Raw genomic sequence first — 21,482 nt, forward strand, 5'->3', positions numbered from 1 at the left:
TTAGTATTTTAGTGTTCACTCAATTTCCAATGGTTTGCATCACTTACGGAAACCCATGGCTATAGGGTGTCTGAGTCGGCTGATGGATTTTTAGCTGTAAGCTCCCACTGGAGTTGGCATAATTTCTCAGGTGCTACAACTGCCACTGCAATGTGATGCAGTTACTTTGGGGATCTGTAGTGTGGCAACTCTCACTAGAGTAATGCCAACTGAGGAGGGAGTAGACTGAAAGGAGATAATTAACTGTAATGAAGATATCAGACACTGGCAGATGTTGACAGAACTGGGAATCACAACCCAGACTCTAACCCCCCCACTTCTTGCCATCTCATATCTCTGAGATCTCAGGTGTATCAGCTATAATTGTTACTTAATTATATAAATCTAAAAAGCAAACAAACAAGACCGAAATGACAAAACCCACACAACTGTTAACACTTAGAGTGCTGTTTTATTTTTAAAGGCTCTTGGATATACTTTTTCTGTCCCAAATCCCTGTGCACTATTTACTATTAATCCTCATAATGTCTCAAAATGGAATATTTGGGTTTTTTTCTAGGGCAGAAATTTAACAACGGGAGAACTTGGATTCTTCCCAAGTGATGCAGTAAAGCCTAGTCCCTGTGTAAGTACAATTCTGTAATGCTAGATGTTACCTTAGAGAAAAACTGCCTGGTTCGTGCCATTGCTTTATTAGTCTTACCTATGTAAACCATATTGTTTCTGCTTCCTTTGCATTTTCATGGTATGTTCAGTATTGCTTAAAATATAGCATTCTAATACTTCTGGTTATTGGGTGTAAATTGGACATATCCAGAAAATATTTCTGAGAAGCATGTTTAATTTTTGGGAATATTAATAAATTGAACTGTCTTAGGAGTTTCCTGAGTATAGAACAAACACATTTCATGTGGAAGTGCACTTCCTTCCTTCCCTAGCAGTAAGGTGAGAATGCTGTGGTTCCAATCTATTCCCCAGTCACATTGGGTTATAGAGAGAGATTACACCATAAGTAGCAAGTTTAAAATTGTGTAAAACTAATATTGAATTTTGAATTCAGGCTGCTTGATAAATTCTCTCATCTGTGGAGGTTCTTTCTTGCCTTTATTTCACCCAAGGATGTTTTCAACCTAAGGAAATTCAGGATAACAATAAGAAAAATTACAATATGTACTGAAGAGCTTTGTATACAGATTGGATGATGCATTAATATACTAAATGCTTGCTCCTTCATTCTCTGCCCTCTATAATACTGTATGTCAGATTAATATTTGTTTTTTGAGATTGCTGTAACCCCCTAAAATCAGTGATGAATCATATTCTGTACTTTGCTTTAAGACAACTTCAGCTCCTTTTAACTTGACTTGAACAACAGTGTGACTTATTAATGGATCTGCTTCCATTACAGCAACTGAGATCTGCCACTTAAATGGTTTATAGTAGGTGGAATCAGCTTTTAGAGGCCATATTTTATGTGCTTTTAGGGCTTATATTGTGCCTTGGTCTCTAAAACAAGCACACATGTGACCCCACCATGTATAAATCCCTTAGTATATCTCGTCACATCTTCAGCATCCTGTATTTTCAGAATTTTATTTGAAGAGTTATGTACAGTGTATTTGTGGGTCCAGGGTATGTTAGATTGGGTGAGAGAACAGATCACTATCCCAGGTTGGGGATTTCTCATGCCAATTGCTGTCACTGTCTTGGACACAGGCAGTGTGTGCTGCGTATTTGCGTTAGGTTTTCGGAGCCACCAATGTCAGTGATAGTGTAGTAACGTTGACAGCAGCTGTAGCAGCATTTTAAGAACCACCACTGTACTGTAAAGCAGAGGAAGCAGGATATCCAAAGTCAGGAAAACTGTTCCTGGGGTGTTGTGAAGATTGCTTTCTATTGATAAAGCTTTTTGGCTAGGTTTAAAATACACCATTAAGAGGAGTATTGAAAATAACACAGTTTTACAGAGTAAATAAATATTATTCATGAAATGTTACCAACCGATGTCATGATCAGAACAAAAAGATAAATTGATGTTTCACCACTGTTAACTTGGAAGGATGAAATACAAACATCTTACTATGATAAATGATGCTGTTAAAGATACTGAAACATCAATCAGGTTTTATACATGCTATAACTTTTACTGTTATTATTAAGTCTAACAGTCTGTACAACCAGCTGATATAAAAATGCCCAGAAACAGCATAAAATACGCACATCAAAAGACTTTAGGAATGAATATTGAATGAAAAACTGCTGAGCTCCGGAATATCTATGTACCAGACTTTCCATAGATGTACTTATGAAAAAATATATTCCTCTTTGCAATAAGTAGTATATGTCAGCAGACATTTTCTGCACCATATGAATAAAATCTGGTTCTTCCTAGATTTCTTCCAGTTCTCTGATTTCTATAGATTCATTGGATGTATAGCACAGTGTGAGTCAAGAGCTTTGGAATAACATTTGATTTTATTATATTATATATATATATATATATCCATCCATTCAAAATTTATGAACAGTTATTTTAAGTTAAAAAAAAAAAAAAGTAAAAGCGGCAAAGAGATAAAATATTCTATACTGTTTTAGGAATCGTATGAAATATTTGCCCTTCATAACTTCCTTCAAAATAAATTAGATTTTGCAGACTAATTGGATCTTCTGTTCAAGTTGTCATCTGAATATTGACAATCAGATCAATTTTGTCTAATTTGTGTTGACTGGAAAAAATCTTGATGCTCATTCTTCTTATATCTTTTTCATGTCCTAGGTTCCTAAACCAGTAGACTACTCTGCACAACTGTGGTGAGTCTTACAAGAATCTCTTTGAAAGAAGCAGTCATAGAAAGGCAGCTGTGTTTATTACATTTAATTTATATTGGTTTAACCTCTCTAGGCTTCCAAAGAAGGCATTGCATAATGTTAAAGGAAAGCAAGACCATGCATTGCCTAAAAGCACTTTTGAAGTAGTAAAAGGCTTAATAAGTTTAACATTTTATCTACAAAAGCTGTAGCTGTGCAGCCTTAGCCTGAAATAGAATAATAAGCAATGAGTATAATGTGAATAAAGTGAAGGAAAAACCCCAAATACATTTTGTCTCACAAATAGTTCTGTATTTCCTTTAAAAGAAACAAATAAAACCTTAGAGCTATAAAGCACTACTGGTCAGGAGTTTGTGTGAAGTCTTGACTGGAATTCAGCTTGCTTCTCAAAAAGACATGGCAGTGCTGAGAGAGCAGAATAAGCATCACTTGTGTTGTTTTGCAGCTTTTATGCTTAGTCATTTACATGAGTTGTGACTTCTGCTAGTTTGCAAAAGTGATCTCAGAATCAAGCCAAATAGATAGGATGTTTAATATTTAGTTGGTGTTTTAATTGAAATTCTAAGTTTTGCTCTGTGTAAGATTTTGTTAGAAGAAAGTATATCATTGGGATCAATCTTAATCTTCTAAGGATTTGTAATACTTAACAATGATTTTAGGCTGAAAACTTGCTGAAAAAAGCCATGTGTTTTGTGATAAACTTTAAAATGCATCTTCCCTGGTATGATTCATAACTTTTTTTTAAAATTTAAAGTTCCCTTCTGATTGGTAGTGATGTATTAGCATGAAGTTCTATATCGTCGTGGTCTGTGGGGTTGACAACCCCAGTTTAGACTACTTTCTAAAATGCTAAAATAAGCATCATTTCCCTATTTCTAAAATGGTAAAATTAGGATCATTTTCCTGGAAGCGAGGTCACTTTCCTCAATTAACAGTTTGACCTTTCGTTTTGCAAATAAATGTCTGCTGACAGCCTCACATGAAGTCCCACCTAAACTAGAAAGGCAGAGCAAGGGAACAAATCTTATGCAGTGAAGCATGCAGAACTAGTGACTTTTTTTTCTTAGACTTCAAATCTTAGTGTCAGCTCAGTTGGACATAGTAGGCCAATTTTTTTATGTTTTTTCCCCTTTTCTTTTTCTTGCGTATGTTTAGTCTACCCATTACACTTTTGGTTTTAGAGGTTGTGAATAATTCTGAAACGAAGTAAAATAAAAATCTTTGCATATGTCTTTTTTTTTTAACCTAATGAGTGTTGGTAGCTGCTTGTCTACTCTGTTAAGATAAATCCCCCTAGAACTCAGGAAGGTTCAAAGATTCTGAAGCATTGTTTTATTGTTTGAAAAGAATTTGGGTTTATGATCTACTCAGGCCAGTAGTCATTCAGCTAATGTTCAGGCTCAAGGCATTGTACTGCACATATACAGAAGTACTTTTGATTTTTTTTCACTCTTTATTCTTCATTCAAAGATCTGGAAGTGGTATTGGCTTGCAACTGATGTATTTTTAGGCCCCCATCATATGCAGAAGATTGGGAGTCTGCATTGCATATTTGATTGACTTTTCTTTGTAGCTTTGAAAAAATTATAGACAGGTTTTATTGTTCTCTGTTACAGGTTTGCAGGAGCAATGGAAAGATTGCAAGCAGAGAGTGAACTTATCAACAGAGTAAATAGCACTTACCTAGTGCGGCACAGAACCAAAGAGTCAGGAGAATATGCTATTAGCATTAAGTAAGTGGAATTAACATCTCTTAAAAAAAGTTTTCCTGTTCTCATTTATGTCTAGATAACACTTGAGAAAAATAAGGAAAATAAAAAGCTGTTTCAATTTACATAATTGTACACAACCTTCAAGACCATCAGTATAGGAAAGTTGAAGTTGCTACCAAAAGCAGCCAAGGTTTATAGTAGGAAGGTAGCAATGGCTTTTTAATGCTGGTGTAGCAAGCAAGTCTACAGAAATGATGGTCTAATATGTTGAGTAAGGGTAAGGAAGTGTTTGGAGTGTAATGTGGCCTGCTTCTCTGATGTCAGTGTTTCAGTGACTTCAGGGAGAACTTGATGCCACAAAGGGAAGCCCTTTGTGTCTCTGACATTTCAGTACAATGCAGGTTCATAAATTCCATGGATGCAAATGATTGTGAGGCTTGTTTGTTTTCATGTTGTTCATCAACATGAATATAAAAGCAATATATGGGAATTCCCAATAAGAATGAACAGTTCGTTTTGACTTTTTTTCCTGAATACAGATTACCTCTTCAGCTGTACTTCAATAAATATATTTGGTTAATTAGATGTCAGCTTTGTTTTGGCACATTTTGTCTTAAGAATTTATTCATGTGGTGTTATTGGGGCATGCCCTTAGGTAATTATTGATTGTGTCTGATTAAAAACACATTTATATTCATAAGCTATTCATTGCCCACAGGTACAATAATGAAGTGAAACACATCAAGATTTTAACAAGAGATGGCTTTTTCCACATTGCAGAAAACAGGAAATTTAAAAACTTAATGGTAAGCATTGATTAGGTTTTTAACAATTTGTGGTTTTCTTTGTAGCAGTTGCTCTAAGTGAGAGCTCCTTTGGTTTGTGAAATTATGGAATGCTGTGAGAATGAGAGATTTGAATTGTGTCCATACTTCCAAATAGGGTAATTTTTTATTTGTGGTTTGTGCTTAATTATATTTAGGACTGGACTGTGTCCCTTGCAGTTGATGTGGAAGAGAGGAGGAATTGAATCCAGTGCATTAACCCACTATGTAGTTAGACTAAATCTTGAAAGGAGAATTTGATGTCTTTGTATAGTAATGATTCCTAAAAGTAGCTACGTGAAGCTTCCTGCCCAGCACATGCACACATATCTGCTGAATGTAATGATGCCTTATTGATAGGTAAGTTCAGAGGGAGAAGAAAATGAGGTGCAGCTGTGTAAGAGAACCCAGTAAAACTTGGGAGGGGCTGGTCTTCCTGGTCCCAGTGTGCCAGACAAAGAAGTTGCCTGCTGTCAGATATCTGCTTATGGCGATGATGCAGTTTAATGCACTGATGCAGGCTTTAAAATAGAGCTGAATTATCAGAGGTGTAAATACAAGACACAAAACTTGGATTCAAAAAGAAGCAAAAAGAATATTCATTGCATCAAATAATTGAGAAGCAAAAGAAATTTTTAGTGCAAAGTCTTCATGGTTACACATTTAGTCTTCCTGACATGCAGTTAGGAGAAAGCAATTCCATAACTCAATTTAAGGGCATTATGAAGTCTGCCCTTGAGAGTTAAATAGACAAGCTCTAGTAGTGTAAGCATTGTTTGCATATGCTGTGAAACAACTCCTTTTAATGAGTAAGATGGAATAGAAAAAGCAACAGCAGAGGACCAAAAGTAGTGGGAGTAGAACTGGGAGACAAAGGTGGCAGTCATGGAAACCTAAAGCAGTGATCTGCAGTGACACAGTGGAGGTAACCAAAGTAGAAGAGCTCTTGTGCATGACATTTCATCTCATGACATTTGAGAAACTTCCACAAGGGTAATTAAAATGTTCTGAGTGTGTAGAGCAGGCTAAGGTGCAGCGACAGGTCAGCCCTGTTGCTGCAGTGTATAGTGGTTATGTGACAGTCTCCTGAGGAGCCCCATCCAGACCTTACTTCAGCTGTTTGTAAGCTTGCTACTATGATTTCTGCAAGGAATGTTCTGGAAGCAAGCTGTTTGTCAACCATTTTCATGGAAGAATGGTATTATAAAGTAAGCAACAGAATCTTTGTGACACAAAGTATTTCTTTTTTTTTTCCTCAGTTTGGAACCATTTTGCTTATTTTGCCAACAGATAAAACCTATCCAGTTGAAATTCTTTCTGTCTTTACCAAACAGCATAATTGTTACATACCTGTGTGATGCAAATAGGTAAAAAAATCCTCATAGAATCCTCATAGAATCAAAAGTTTCATGCTAATTGTTTTTCCAGTTATCCAGAAATCCTACTTTGAATGTTGCTTGTTTACAAATCATCCTCTGTGTTGCCTTGGTGATTTGAATATCTGGGTGTTCAGTGATGATATGTGACAGAAAATTTGGTTGTTGAGATTATAGCTTGCATGCTATCCTGATTATGGACAGCCAAACCCAAATAGCTTTCAGTCTCCTGGCCTTTCTGCTTACTGGGAGTGTCTAGCAGCTCTGTGATTATGAACTGTTAAGAGTTGCAGATTTTGCTTAGCTTTGTACTCTGCTTTATAAGCAGTTTCAGAGACATGCAGCAGCTCACAGTGTGGGGAGTGAAGTGCTCCAGAGTTCAGAAGATAATCTTCAGGCTGTTGTCAGGAATTTACTGTTTGTGCAGTAGATCTTGGACTAGGTAATTTGAGGATTATTTTATTGGGCTGGAATTAACATCTCATTGATGCAGGCTGTTGTAGGCTAATGATTTTGTTAATGTTTTTTATTAGTAGGAAATAAATGAACGTGGTACTTGTTCTTTATTGTGACCTAAGCTTTGGTTTTGGTAATCTAGATGTAAGTAAGTAGAAAGGAATGACTGAGTTACTGCTAAGAGTGAAGGATTTACAGTGGAAAGTTAACGGGCTTGTTTTGTTAAAAGGCTTGTTTTGTGCTTGCATTTCTGGAGTGACATCCCTCTGTTGAAGTATCATTAATCACATCAAATACATTTGAATTGTCTGGTCACTTTTAATGTTATTCTGGGCTTTATGTAGACACTATGGAATATTGACTTCAGAAGTGATAATTCGCATGTAGGAGACAATGGCAGGGTCTGAAGATTGCTAAGGAATAACACCAGCTGTCAGTATTCTGATGGGCTTTGCTTTCTTTATCATAGAAATTAAAGTTACTTATCTCCTTGGTTACATAAACTACTGGAGCCAGTCTTTTTTATTTTCATATATGTGTGTGTACACCTATATAGAACTTGTCTGTGTGTAAGTATGTGTGCATATGTAAGCTTATATATGTGTGCACACATACAAATTTTTTAGATTTGGCCCAAGGAGAGTGTGGAACACTGTGTTTTTTGTTTTCTGTTTTTTTTTCCTGAAGTCAGTTTATCTGGAAAAACACTCCCCAAACAGCAACCAACCACCAATTTGGTAGTTTCCTCCCCAAATTTTAACATCAGAGCCTTGGAATTTTTACATGAGCTTGCTCATTAAGTTGCTACTTGCTTATATGCAAGCCTTATGCTTTGTTTCAGATCTGTGTGCTTACAAATACTGTAGTGGATACACATCACTTATTGCAGAAGAAAATTGAGAAAAGAGACAGTTGCCATTAAATACTTAACGAGCAGCTGACCTTGCCTTCTGCCTGACTTCAAAAAAGAAAATATGTGCTCAGCCTGGCTCAAAGGAGCCATAAGTATTGAATCTGACAATGCTTTACTTAAAAAAAAAAAAAGAACACAAAACAACAAACACCACCCAAAACAAACAAAAAACCCAACAAACCCCCCAAACAAACAGCAAAAAAACCCAAATAAGCAAGCATGCAAAACACTTACCCATTTAAGTGGCAGTGTAGAAGCAGTCAATATTTAGGATGTTATATTCTAAAATAAGGTTACTTGTATGATAAAACTGTCTTTGACTGTATAGCAGAATGCTGAAAAGGATGTGATTTTAATTTCCAATTGAAATGCAGTATTTTTCCTTTCTGAAAGGAACTTGTAGAATACTATAAGCACCACTCTCTCAAAGAAGGCTTTCGAAGTTTGGATACTACTCTTCAGTTTCCGTACAAAGAATCTGAAAATTCAGTGGGACAAAGAAGTAACAGAACAGGGGGCAACTGTGAGTATTATAAATGTTTGTATATTATTTTCTGTCATATAAATATTGGAAAGCACAAGGTACTTTAAACATCTTCATTTCCCATTTTTGACATAAAACCAATTAATATGATAACGCTTTTAGCTAGATTTTTTTTTTAAATTTAAACAGATTCAGATCTGCCAGGAGGTTTTTAAACATGTCTAGCAAGTTTGTCTTGCTGCCAAATGTAAAATCTCCCTGATACTCAAAAATCTATTAGGCAAGCTGGTGAGAGATTAAACTGCATCCTGCCTAGTTTTTTCTGACATTTGCCTACATGCAGCTGCAAGTGTTAATATCTGTGACAACTTCTAATCCTTAAAAAGAGATTTAAATAAACCAGTCTTGTAGAGGAGTGATATGAAGGACAATTTGAGTAATACAACATAAATTTCTCCACCCCCCCTTAGACTTACTGTATCATAATTATTTTCATGCCTGCCTTTTAGCTATAAATATTTATTACAGTCTACTAAGCTTCTGACAGTTAATGAACTACTGTACAATGTAAACAGCAGTTAAAAGTTTTGAAGTTTAGAAAAAAACCAGAAAATTTCACATATGTGATGTCCTCTATTTAACCTGTTACAACATGAGTTTTAGGACAGGTACGTGTTCAGTGTTAATGACAAAAGCTGCCACATGGCTGGCCTCTGGAACATGTGGTACATTTCTGTCAAAGAGCAAATACTAGACTTGCAGCTCTATGGACAATGGCTGTACCATTGTCTGCTACAGATAATAAAGGGAAAATAAAAATTAATGGGGATTTTAACAATACGAAGACTGTTGTGAAAGATCACAGAGGCCAGGCTAATCTTTGCGATGATTAAGTGGCAGTGTTACTTTCATTTGCTTTATTTGTGAGCTTTTGTTTACTTGCATGCCTCTGTTCCCCAACAATTCTATAACTTTAGAGGCTTTCTTCCTCTCTTAATTGAAGTGAAGATAATTTAGGACAGATTAAGAAACTAGTGTGTCTCTGTGCATTTCATTTAGTTTCAACCTCTCAATTCCTCTTTATTCCTTATTCTGTTTTCTGTCACTGCTTCCCAGGATTCTGTTCAGTTGTCTCTTTGCTGTGCTGTATCTCAGTGCATCTCTGCTCTTGGTGAATTTATCTGTTTTGTCTCTTCTCCCTTTAGCTTGTGATCTTCCTTTGTTTCTTCCTCTTGTCATCTCTTGTGCTTTCCTCATTCCTTGCTTCTTCACAGCATTGAGACTTTAGTTACTGAGAGGATATACCCTGCTTAATTTACTTTGCATTTGGTTTAGATATTATTTACTGTAAGTTCGACCAATTTGTTTTCTTTCATTTCTTAGTCTAGATAGAATATATCTGTATTGTCCACAAACTTACTAGCCTACAGGAGCATTATCTCAATTGCTTCACACTTTACAGCCCATATGCAAAGCACCCCATCTTTAACAAGATCATAGAATTATAGAATTGTTAGGATTGGAAGGGACCTCAAAGATCATCTAGTTCCAACTGCCCTGCCATGGGCAGGGACACCTCCCACTAGATTAGGTTGCCCAGAGCCACATCCAGCCTGGCCATGAAAAATTCCAGGGATGGGGCTTCTTTTAAGCAGTATACATAAGAGCAAGGGAAACAAATATGTCATGCTCTCATTTTAGTCAAAGAATTGAGAAAGTGCATCTCTGCTAGAGTAAATACCAGTGCCATGCTGTTGGGAACTGACAGGTTTTTGTCTTAGGCCAAACTGATCAAAAAACCCTCTCAATTCTCAGACTTCTCATACGAAATCTAACAGATGTTCACAGTTCTGCTAGCCTGCCTACATTGACTGTGGATGATACTTCCATTTAATAGATCTGACAGGGTTTTAATAAAATTGTTAGCATGTCCACATAAGTATGGGGGATGGTAGGGTTTTTTTGGTGTGGTTTTGTTTGTTTTAAGCATGATTTCCATGAATGACAGCCCATCTGTGAGTCACGCTGCTTGGTTTTAAAGCTGTCCTGTTAGTTTTTCCCAAGTTGGTGTTTGAACTTTTCATCCAGGCTGTATCAATCTCGCTGGACTGACTTTGGAAAGAAGTTGGTAACTTTGGGCTGCAGTTTAAAGTAGCTTTTAAGGAGGTTTTGCATTATATTATTTGGTATTTTGGACTATATTATTCGCTTGACTGCATCCAGATAGTTTAATGAGGCCATTTTTTTGAGAAGATATCAGTTTTTTATTCAAAACAGCTGGTCTTTAGCATATGTAAGCGTGAGGCTCTGGCCAGCCTGATCTATTGTGAGGTGTCCTTGCCCATGGCAGGGGGGTTGGAATTAGATGATCCTTGTGGTCCCTTCCAACCCTGACTGATTCTATGATTCTATGACATGAATTAAATCACTGTAGACTTTGACAGAGTTGCATCACTTTCTGCTGCACAAGTCTGCTAGCAGCTGTGAAACTGAGTGGCAATACCAAAGGATTATGTTAATTGGTTTTCTTAATGCCATGTTTTCCTTTATGCATTGAAGGAAAGGAAAAAGTTTAATTTTTATTTCTGATGTTCATAATAATAAATCATCTTGTAACTCACATTTTCAGAAAATTAGTTTCTCCACTGAGCATCTACTAGAGCTTTAGAGCAAACATCTTCATGTAATGGAGATGGTTAAATCAACTTTCCATTTCAATTAGAGCTTTGCTTTTCAGTCTTCAGGTCCTATAGAAGTCACCCACTCTGTTCTGATATTTATTGCACATTTTTAAAGTGGCTGTTGAAGCTGTCAGCCATTTTCTTTTATCAGTACAGAAATGTAAGTTAATTAGGAAGATTTTTTTGGGAAATGGTATTTTGTTCTTTATTTTTTAGTCTTAGGCTTTTCTAGACCTGGTATGATCACATTTTGTTTTGCCACACAGAAAAATACTAACCATTGCATTAGATTAGAGGGTTGATCGACCATATAATGAAATAAAGGCAAAACCAGAACATAACTTGACATTCTCCTACAGAATAGGTTTTGGCAATTTGTTACAAATTGCAGTTGTAGAGCACAGTGATATTGAGAAATATGTCTCTCTGTGAAATTTTGATTGTAATGTAACCTAAGTCACAAAGCCAAAACCTATTTAAGTGACTGGTTTTCATCACCTGCAGACTAGGAGTAGACACATTAGCTAGCTATATCACTTCATTCTGCTACTTAATGAATTAACTGTGGAAAAGTATCTGTTGACAGACTAAAATAAAACAAATGTCACCCCAGTCCTTAAGGGACTAAAGAACCCAGGATTTTTCCCAAACCTCTTATCAACGAAGTTTGAAAATAGATTAGTTCTCTGTAGAAATGCAGTAGCGTTTTCTTGCTCACATAGGTTTAGTTGTTGAGAATTTCACATTTACTACCAAACCTTCAGTTATATCAGACAGAAAAATTCTCAAAATATTAAGATAATACATGGACAGGACCAGCCTCCCTCTGTAACGCACCTAACCTGTCTTTATTCCTTCACGTTGCTTTTTGCACATTGTCATTGTACTTCTGTAGAAATAGAGGCAGCTACTTGTCTCTAAGAATGGGCACTCTGCTTAATCAAGTTGCCTTTCAGGTCCATGCAACATACTTAGTTACAGAGCTGTCACCTGAGGTACTTGCTCCAGTATAAAGGAGTTCCTTGGGTAACCTCATATATTCTCACATAATTCATTTAGTACTAGAGGAGGAGAAAGGATCATCACTGTGGTATTGCTTGTGTTTTGGCTTGTTGTTTTTGTTTTGTTTTGTTTGGTTGTGGGTTTTTGTTTTTGTTTTTTTTTTTTTTTTTTAGCAAATAACCTGTATCTCGTGGACACAAAAATGCAGAATTGGTCCTGTTTATTTTATTTATGCTGGTAATTTCATTGTCACAATTGTATCTGTTCTCATCTGGGTAAGATGCACGAACTGTATCATAGTCTTCACCATGAGTTCTTTGTTAATTCCTTGCATAAAGTAGTTCTAGCTGTCATTCCTGCAAATACATATTTTGAAGAAAAATTATTTTGCCTAGTCACAAGAAAACAATAATGGAAGCAGCTGTATATGATGAATATAACCCTGCTATGTTTTTAAGGAACCCCTTTTGGTCAGTGATTATAGATACTGTTAGACGTAACTTAAAAAGGTATGTTATCTTTTTTTTTTTACAGTTGAGGGTGGACTTCCCTTTCCAAACACACAGCTAGGACCAAAGATCTCAACTTCATTAGACTTTTAATCTATCTTCATTGCCTCTCCAAAAGGGACAAATTGTGAGAGCATGTAAACAAACTGTAGTTGCATTTTAAGGGATTTCAGTTAATCTATTTTTATTTAAAAATACGTTGCCCCTAGGTTTGCTGGCCACAGATCAAATGCACTTACTCTAACCTTTCACTTCACAGGAAGCTGTTATCGGTACTAGGGTGATGTGTTGGTGCTGTTGAGGCCAAACTTTAGATTTTTTTGCTTGCTCAAGATTATTTTTTTTTTCCCATCAGGGAGAACTCTAACTAGGAGCAATACTGTTTGGGCCTTAGAGGATGTAGCTTAGCCGTGGAGTTCCTATTGATGTTAATGATTACCAGGGCAAAATGCGTTCTTTTTCCCATGCATGTTAGGAGACCTCAGTTCAGCTGATACTTAGTCTGTGTTCCTAATTAAGATTGTGTGACTGGTCTTATGGGGCTTGATCAATTCTTATGTATGCATGAATTCTTGCTTTTTATACTGTTAAGAAGTGGGGCACACAAAATGAAAGGTGTTTTTTTTTTTTTTCTTTTCTGTTAAATCTGAAAATATTTGCAAGAGTCTGCAGTTTTAATTTGCTTCTCTGAAACCCTGAATGGGAGTCTCCTTTGTACTTTACTCCTTGAAAAATGCAATTGTTAAAAATTAAATCATAGATCCAAATTTTCTAGTTATTATAGTCAATTTCCTTCCAGACATCCTTAGTAGGGAACCTTGGTTTCCTTATTATCAATGAATGATATAGTTAAAAAACTATTATTTAAATCTCGTGCCAATATTTCAATGTTCTTTTCCTTTTCTCTTTTTCTCTTTCTTTCTCTAAGCCCATTCTTTGTTCTGTGGGTTTTCTTTTGTAACTCCTCCAGACTACAGCTTTGTTCCCCCTTCCTCCACTCCTTTCTGGTCAGGTACTGCTTTACTGCTTTTATATTTCTTCTAAATTTGCTTCTGTTGTTTCCATGTGCAGCAAGTAAGGGAAGGGACGAATCTAATCTAATATTTCAGTTCTTCACTGACAAAAGAAATGAGTTGTTATGTGTTACTCTTGAAGTATAACAAAAATCAAACTCTTAAGCTTGTGTAAGAATGTATTTCACAATAAGCAGTTTCAACAGGCAGTTGCCAAGCTCAATGTCTGCAGTGGATTCAGTGAACAATCACTTGATCTTTAATTGTTATCTAGTTGTCATCTATGAGCTGTATGTATCTTAACGGATTTATTCAAATGCACAAACCTGGAAATTTCTCTGCTTGTAGATAAATAATACATTCGTCCCATCCCTGCAGCAAACCATACTGCAGCAGCATCTTAGAATGCAGTAGCCTTTCTTTGCAGAAAATGCTTTCTTTAAACTCTGCATTAAAATTGTTAATTAGTTTTACCCATCTGTTTTCTAAATATTGTTTTCCTTGTTCTTATTTAACCATCTCTGCTTTTAATAGATGTGAACATTTTAAACTAAGAGACTGCATAAAAATGCTTAAAATAGTAGCAGCAGTGATAGTCTCAATTAGTGCTTTGGTATGGCTGTGACTTGCTCTAGTCTCTAACATCTACTCTTCAAAGAGGTGAACTGCACCGCTGGACAATTCAAGAAGCAATTTGCTAGTAGGAAGGTAAATGCCTTTGGAAGGATATTGGAAGGATATGGAAGCATATTGGAAGGAGCCACTGCTGTTGTGAGCACAGCATTTACATGTTACACTGACACATCTGTGTGTAAAGCTGGTGGAGAACTTGTCCTAGGCTGTGCAAATCAGGACTGAGGCTGGCTTTTGCATTAGTTAAGGGAGGTGTTTAGCATGCACATACATGGATGTAGTTATAATCAAGAACTCTTTAGGGAATCTGAGGAGGCAGTATGCTTTACACCTGTCCCACAGAGATCATTCAAATGGCTTAGTCTTCTGATACGGATTCTTAAGGCTCTGTATTTTCTAGAGGGGGAAAGGATGTAGGTGGCAGCTCAGTAGCAGAATGGTCAGTGTGCTTACTTATGCTGAGAGTGTCTGATGATCCCTCTCTCAATTTATTGCAGGGATTTCAATTTCAGTGTCCAATAATCTTGAATGTTTGAGTCCTCAGTTGCTCACTGTTTTAGAGTTTGTGTCTTCCATTTATATCTCATTACTCAGGGATTCTTTTGGGGCAGATACTTTTATTTCCTTTCAGCAGTCACAACACTGACTGAGAATCCAAACTTTAAGGCACTCTTCCAGTCTGACATTTACTTAAATAAAGGGGGCCATCTACAGAAAAGATTAGAAAGCCATTCTGGTATAGCTGTTTATCCTGTGGTCATGGCATTCAACTGGAATATCTGAAGCACTTACCTCATTTGAATGAGAGAACATAAGTGGTTTAAGTTTTACTCTTTATTGTAGGTAAATACTTTGAGCTTCTGTCCTCTTGGGCAAGAACAGATGATGTCCTTTTTCCATTCAGCTCCACAAAGATCAAAAGCCTTAGTGAAACTGGTATCACTTCCATGAAAACAAAATTGTGAAGGGGCCTACAGTTTTCAGTTACTTTCAGAGTTACTTTAAGCCTACCACACATTCCCATATATTCTCATATATGGTCTCAAGAGATTATATCTGTTTTTTTTTCTATGAAAAACTTCTTTATCATAAAATTCTGAAGCAATTAACAATAAGTAAGGATTTAATGTCTTGTATATGACAATATGCAATGTAAAGTATTTCTTTATAAAAGTACAAAATGTTAAAGGAAAATCTGCTTAGTAATTCTTAATGTAAGATTATCTACCTATTTGAATGGAATTCCATATTTTGATAGGCTACATTACTTGATATATTCTTTGTAAAACTGTCTTAGAGAAGAATTTGCTTAACATTTAAGGAACATATACTTATTCATGATATTACAAGTATTTTTCTTCAGAGCTGGCTTAGTCCTGCTGATATGAAAGTTGGAGAAGGGTAAAGCCAGCTACTGAGTGCTACTGGAGGTACTGCCTATGATTGTATAATAAAACTGAGTTTTGGTTAAACAGAGCAAGTGGGATATACATTGCTTTAAGGAGCATGGGAACCAATACACAAGAGCAACCCTTAGGGGATATGGCTGCAGAATTACGAGGAGGCCACACCACAAGGAGAGAGAAAAAAAGCCATTCAGCTTTTATAATGATACACTGATCCTTGTGGAATTTAAGCACAGGCAGAAATGTGAGCTAGACTAGCCTGCTGCGCCATCATGGAACCTCTTTTCCAACATACCCTAGTGTGAATCAAAGCTGACTACAGTCCCCTGTCTTTTCTTCTCCTGCTGTTTGCAGATGGAAAAGCTTGGTTAAGCAAAAGGGTACTTGAGTCATTCACATATGTACCTTTTTTCACTGCCCTCAGGCGTGTCACTCTATTTCCTGTTAATCCTCTGAGTATCTCCCTCCTAATACACAAGGTTTATTTATTACCGCTTTGTTAATAGTTTCTTTTCTATTTTCTTAATTTTTAAATTTTTACTCTTTAATTTCTCATTCACATTCTCCTGTTGGACACTTTCTTTCCATCAATCTTTGTTAGTTCCATTCTCTCTTCCCCTCCTCATTCTCCCTGTAGCTGTCCTCTTTCTCTCCTTCCCCCAGTGTTTCTTCCTGCTCCTATCTGTACCAGTGTTCTTTTCACATGATGACTGTGTTCCCTCAAATTTTATTTTATCCTGGGACAGCTCCAATTGGGAATTCATGGCTGATAGTTTCTACTCAAGTTGTTTTTGTGACTGTTACCAGACAGATACGGTTAATATTTTTTCCAAAATTAGCACTGTTATTTTCCTATATTCTACCACTCATCTGACTTCCTTCTAATTGAAAATATGGATTTGGGATTCTAAATTGATCTCAGTTCTGCTGTTTTCTGTCTCAATGCTTTTGGAAATAACAAGGCTTTGATTTCTCATGCTCCTTTATCCTTTTCCTCTCTGTCTTCACACCTTGAAAAATAGTTAGAAGTCCTCTTTTTCCCCAGATCTGCTCCTCTTTCTTTCCTATTTTTCCTTAGTTTTTTCCCTCTTTATTATTCTTCTATGCATTTCTTCCCTCCTTAGTTATTGTCTTCCCTTCTTTCCCAAATGTGTTCATTTTTGCCTTGTGTAATCTCCTTCCTTGCCCCTTTATCTGAATCTGAAGTGGTACTGTGATACCCTGCTCCTCAGAATCACTCCCATCCTGCAATGCTTCACCAAATCTGCCAGTGAATAGTGCTTCACAGCTATAAATGGTTACTGATCTTACAATCAATAACTGCTGGGTTTGTGGTGTGTTGGTTTTTTTTCTTTATTTTGGTAAGAAATAAAAAAAAAAATTACTGCCTATGATGCGCTTAACTCACTGCAATGCTGATAAGGTACAGGGCACAACATTCATGTCAGGATTTAGACAAATAATGTTTACCTGTGACTGGCTTAGAGGAGAAAAAGTATGTTTGATCTTTAACATACTTAATACATCATTGAGCTGTTTACAACTCTTCATTGTAAATATAAACAATATGTTGAGATACATGAGACTCCCTGGTCTGGTGGGGGCTGTCCCTGACCATGGCCAGCGGGTTGAAGTTGGATGATTTTGAGTTCCCTTCCAACCCAGCCCATTCCATTTCATGATGTTGATTCTCTTTTATATGGCATCCTCTATCAAGTATCTGATAAGCACACTCTACGTGTGCAGTCTGAAATGTTGAATTAAGCTTAAGTGCCATGATATAAGAGGAAATAATCTGTTGCCAAAACTGTTACAGCTAATAATACTTTAAAATAGTATTGACTGTTATCTTATGATAAGTTGTGCTGTCTCTGTAAGCCATATTTGACTATGTAATGATTTTCATATATTTAATACCATTATGCAAAAGCCTCTGTTTCAATGAAATGTCCCCAGTGGGGTCAGAAGAAATCTTAAATGCAAGCAGAGCTGAAACTGTCAAGAGCTTCTAGCTCATTCGCTATGTTTTCAGTTCCTGATTTAAATTGAAGACAACCAGCTATGAACTTTTAGCATTACAGGGTTGCAGGTATTGCTAAAACTAGAATCTAAGTGGTATTTCCTAAAGATGATTGGGAATTTTAAAGGAATTTGAAAGGGTTTCGAGGAAAAATGATTTAAATGTATCAAGTCATTCATCACTATCATATGATAAATTCTTCTGAAATCTGCTCAGCAGGAAGCTTGTTTGCACTTGTAAACTATCTGCAGTGACTTACATGGGAAAACAATGTCATTAATGGGGAAAAAATTAAAAAGGAATGCTTTGTCCAAATTAATCCAACTACAAAATGGAGTAGAATAGTAGATGCTTTTTCTGAATTGCTGAGGTTAAAGGCCTTTATCTCTTAGGTGTCATGTCCACTTTCATCTCAGTGGAAGAGCTGAGGATTTCTTTTGCAAATTTGGTCATGCTGCATTAGGGTTGAAAACACAATTTCCTCTAATCCTATATGGAAGAAGGTGTGAGTTGGTTTTTCTGAAATGAGGGTTTTTTTCCATTCACTTTTTAAAAAGTATTTCACAGCTTTTTAGTGCTTAACATGTCTGTTTTATGCTGGCAAAACGCTTATGTGTTGATGGAGTTTAAAAATTATATTGATGTAGTTTAAAAATTATATTGATTTAATTGAAACATAGGAAAAAAAATCGTAAAAATTCATTAAATGTTTTGTAGAACAAACTCATTGGTGATTTACAGAATAAACTCCTGAAAAGAGTAGATTTACATCAGCCAGTGTTCATGCAGGTTGTAAGAATGGACCACACAAATTTCCTGTGGAAGCTCTTTGTATTTTTTGCTTATACTGATATTAGCTTCCAATTTTAAGTGTGTTAATATTTAACCTTGGAATTGTTTTGAGAAACCAGCACTTCACTTTGTTTTGCTTCATTAGGGGTTTAAAGTTAAATCAAGTGGAAATGCCAATAATGCTTTTGGAAAGAAACTAGTGACCTGTATAACATACTGATGCCTGTAACTGATAGCAAGTTTTATTATGAAGCCCGAAGTACAATAATTGCAAATGTATTTAGCATTTTTGGGCTGGGGGATATTTCATTCATGTAGTTTGACTTTTTTCCTAAAAATGAGAACTATCAAAATCATGTAAAAGCTCTTCAACCTTTACACCACTCAACTATATTTAAACCTTCTTGATCTTGATTGTTAAATGCTTTCATGTCTGCAGAAATTTAATGCCAGCGTATGTTGTTATGAAATTGTTTTGTGTTTTACAGTACTGCTATTTACATTAATAACCTTCAATTAACAAACCCTAATAATATCAAAATCTGTTTCATTTCAGTGCTAAGCCCGAAGGTGATAGGCATTGCCATAGCCAGGTATGACTTCTGTGCAAGAGACATGAGAGAACTGTCCTTACTGAAAGGGGATGTTGTGAAAATTTATACAAAAATGAGTGCAAATGGCTGGTGGAGAGGTGAAGTAAATGGAAGGGTAAGGTGGTTTTTTTTGTAATTTCTTTTCATTGTTCCCCCCCCCTCCCCCCCCATCCTTTGTCTCATTTCTGCCCTCACTGACAGGGATTTAAAAAAAAAAGATAAAAAAGGTGTGTTCCTACATCATAAACCTTCTTTGTGTATTTAAATTCACAAGATACAACATGTTCTCATCTGTATTTCATAGGAGTCAGGCAGAACTCTTGCCAGGCCACTTTCCCAACATCTAAATTAATTGGCTATTTAATATTAGCTGCCAGGTGGAATATTTGGGCAAGATAGCATGGCTGGAAAATAACCAGGATTAGGAGTACAGCTACAGCTGAGCTCTCTGAAACTATGTTTCACACGTGTTTTGGGGGTCAAAAGCTCAGGTTTCTGGTGCTATGGAAATTCAGCAGTTTGACACTGAATGATTTCCACGTTTTTCTGCTAGATTACAATGCAGTAGAATCAGGCACCTTTTTAATAGGATCTCTATAAATGACTCCTATGAAGTGGCATATTTAGCAGGGAGTTTTACAAAGTCATTTCACACTGCACTCAGAGACTTGCATGGGAGTAGAGTTTCCATTTTGACCTATAAAGACTGTATTGTTTCAGTCTTAGTTCATTGCTCCTTAATGCAGATTAATCAAAGTATTTGAGGCTGTGTCTAAAGGGCCAGGGTGCAGGGTGGAAGAAAGTAGATTGCCTGGAAGCTGGAAATCAAAGTTGCAAATCTGGGTCAAGTCTATGTCCAGATTGTACTGCCTTACACAATTTGGAGACCTTTTATGTGTGGGAGCCTGGTTATGATCTTAAAGTCAAATGGTCAGTCAGACAAGACAAACAGGGAAGCTGAAGAAATAGCTCATCCTAGATACACTTTACATGTGGTGAAAAGTAAGCACCTTGTTCTGAGGCATCTACCCACGTTCTGAAGGATGCCCTGTAACATGCTGGCATTGTTTCCAATAGCTTTTGCAACCTGGACTTCAGATCATGAGAGCACCTCTGGACACATTTTGGCAAGGCAGTCCAACAGGAAATTTATGCAGTTATTCTCTCCAGTTACGCTCTAGGTTTGGTTTTGAGGACTTTTCATAAGTGTTAAATTGACTTGAGTATAAAGCAGTCAGAGTGAAAACCATGAAGTGGAGTAGATGAGACAATAAGAAATATATGGCATTGCTTCCCTATGTGAGTTACATAATCCTCATTTGACATGTCATTAATTTCAGAATGGAGATAGCATTATAACTTATGAAGTATGAAACACTGGACTCTGCCTCCCAGTTACTAAAAACTTGTGTTGGTGGCAGTGGAATTTAACTCCATGTAATCAAATCAGTCATTATTTCCTTTGTAAGAGGATTCCCTGGACCTGACTGAAGTCTGTTAAATATTTTACTGCTCATTCAAGAAATAAAAATAACAGCAGCCTGCCTGTAGTGAAACTGCTTCTGCATTTCTAGATGTTTTGTCTGAATATGTAGACAAATAGGCAAAGAAAAGGTTTGTTTTGTTAGTTTGTTTGGTTTTTGTGGGGGGTTGGTGTTTGCTTTTTGTTGGTGTATTTTTTTGTGGGAGGACAGGTTTAAGTCTCCAAATAGTCATATCAGCAGGTAAGTATTTTATTTAGGGTACTTACCCTAACTGTGACAGATCAGTTAAGTTTATATTTGTAATCTTTTATTTACTAAACAGACTCATCCTTGTTTTGCCTAGTTCAGACATTAAAAAAACAAAACAAAACAAACCACATCATGTATTATTGTCTTCTGCTTTTCCCCTGTTTTTTAGGTGGGCTGGTTTCCATCAACTTATGTTGAAGAGGATGAATGAATTAAAAAACTTTCCTTTGCTGACCAGCAGTTTCAGGGATTGTTAAAAATTTAGCATCTTCAAAGTATTATTGGTCTTACTAAGTATTTTCGCAGAAGCATTTTTGTCTGTCTGAACCTTCCAGTCTTAATGTTGGGATGTATAAAGAAGTTTTTGCTGACAGATGATTGCCTTGCCCAGAGCTGTGCAAGAAACAACCTGCTGGTTTGTCGTCACTGGGGATCAGTACGAAGACCAACCCTCACCTCCCAGATCATCTCTGGAAAACAAATTTCTTTATGCTCCTTTTCATTTC

At 36.4% G+C, this 21,482-nt stretch overlaps 1 protein-coding gene across 2 annotated transcripts in view; it reads left to right on the forward strand.

Annotated features, from left to right (window-relative positions):
• VAV3 (vav guanine nucleotide exchange factor 3) overlaps positions 1–21,187 on the forward strand; it is a 141,057-nt gene extending 119,870 nt beyond the window's left edge. Inside the window, exons 21-28 of one of the 2 annotated variants that reach the window (XM_054383976.1) lie at positions 560–625; positions 2,777–2,811; positions 4,446–4,562; positions 5,260–5,347; positions 8,504–8,633; positions 13,715–13,798; positions 19,207–19,358; positions 21,146–21,187. In XM_054383976.1, coding sequence (XP_054239951.1) covers positions 560–625; positions 2,777–2,811; positions 4,446–4,562; positions 5,260–5,347; positions 8,504–8,633; positions 13,715–13,798; positions 19,207–19,358; positions 21,146–21,187 — 714 coding nt within the window. The remainder of the gene's footprint in view (positions 1–559; positions 626–2,776; positions 2,812–4,445; positions 4,563–5,259; positions 5,348–8,503; positions 8,634–13,714; positions 13,799–19,206; positions 19,359–21,145) is intronic. The other variant, XM_054383977.1, reaches the window with a different exon arrangement.
• Positions 21,188–21,482: the final 295 nt, after the last annotated feature.

The sequence above is a fragment of the Indicator indicator genome, chromosome 10 (genome assembly GCF_027791375.1).
Source record: "Indicator indicator isolate 239-I01 chromosome 10, UM_Iind_1.1, whole genome shotgun sequence".
In the NCBI taxonomy this organism is placed as follows: Eukaryota; Metazoa; Chordata; class Aves; order Piciformes; family Indicatoridae; genus Indicator; species Indicator indicator.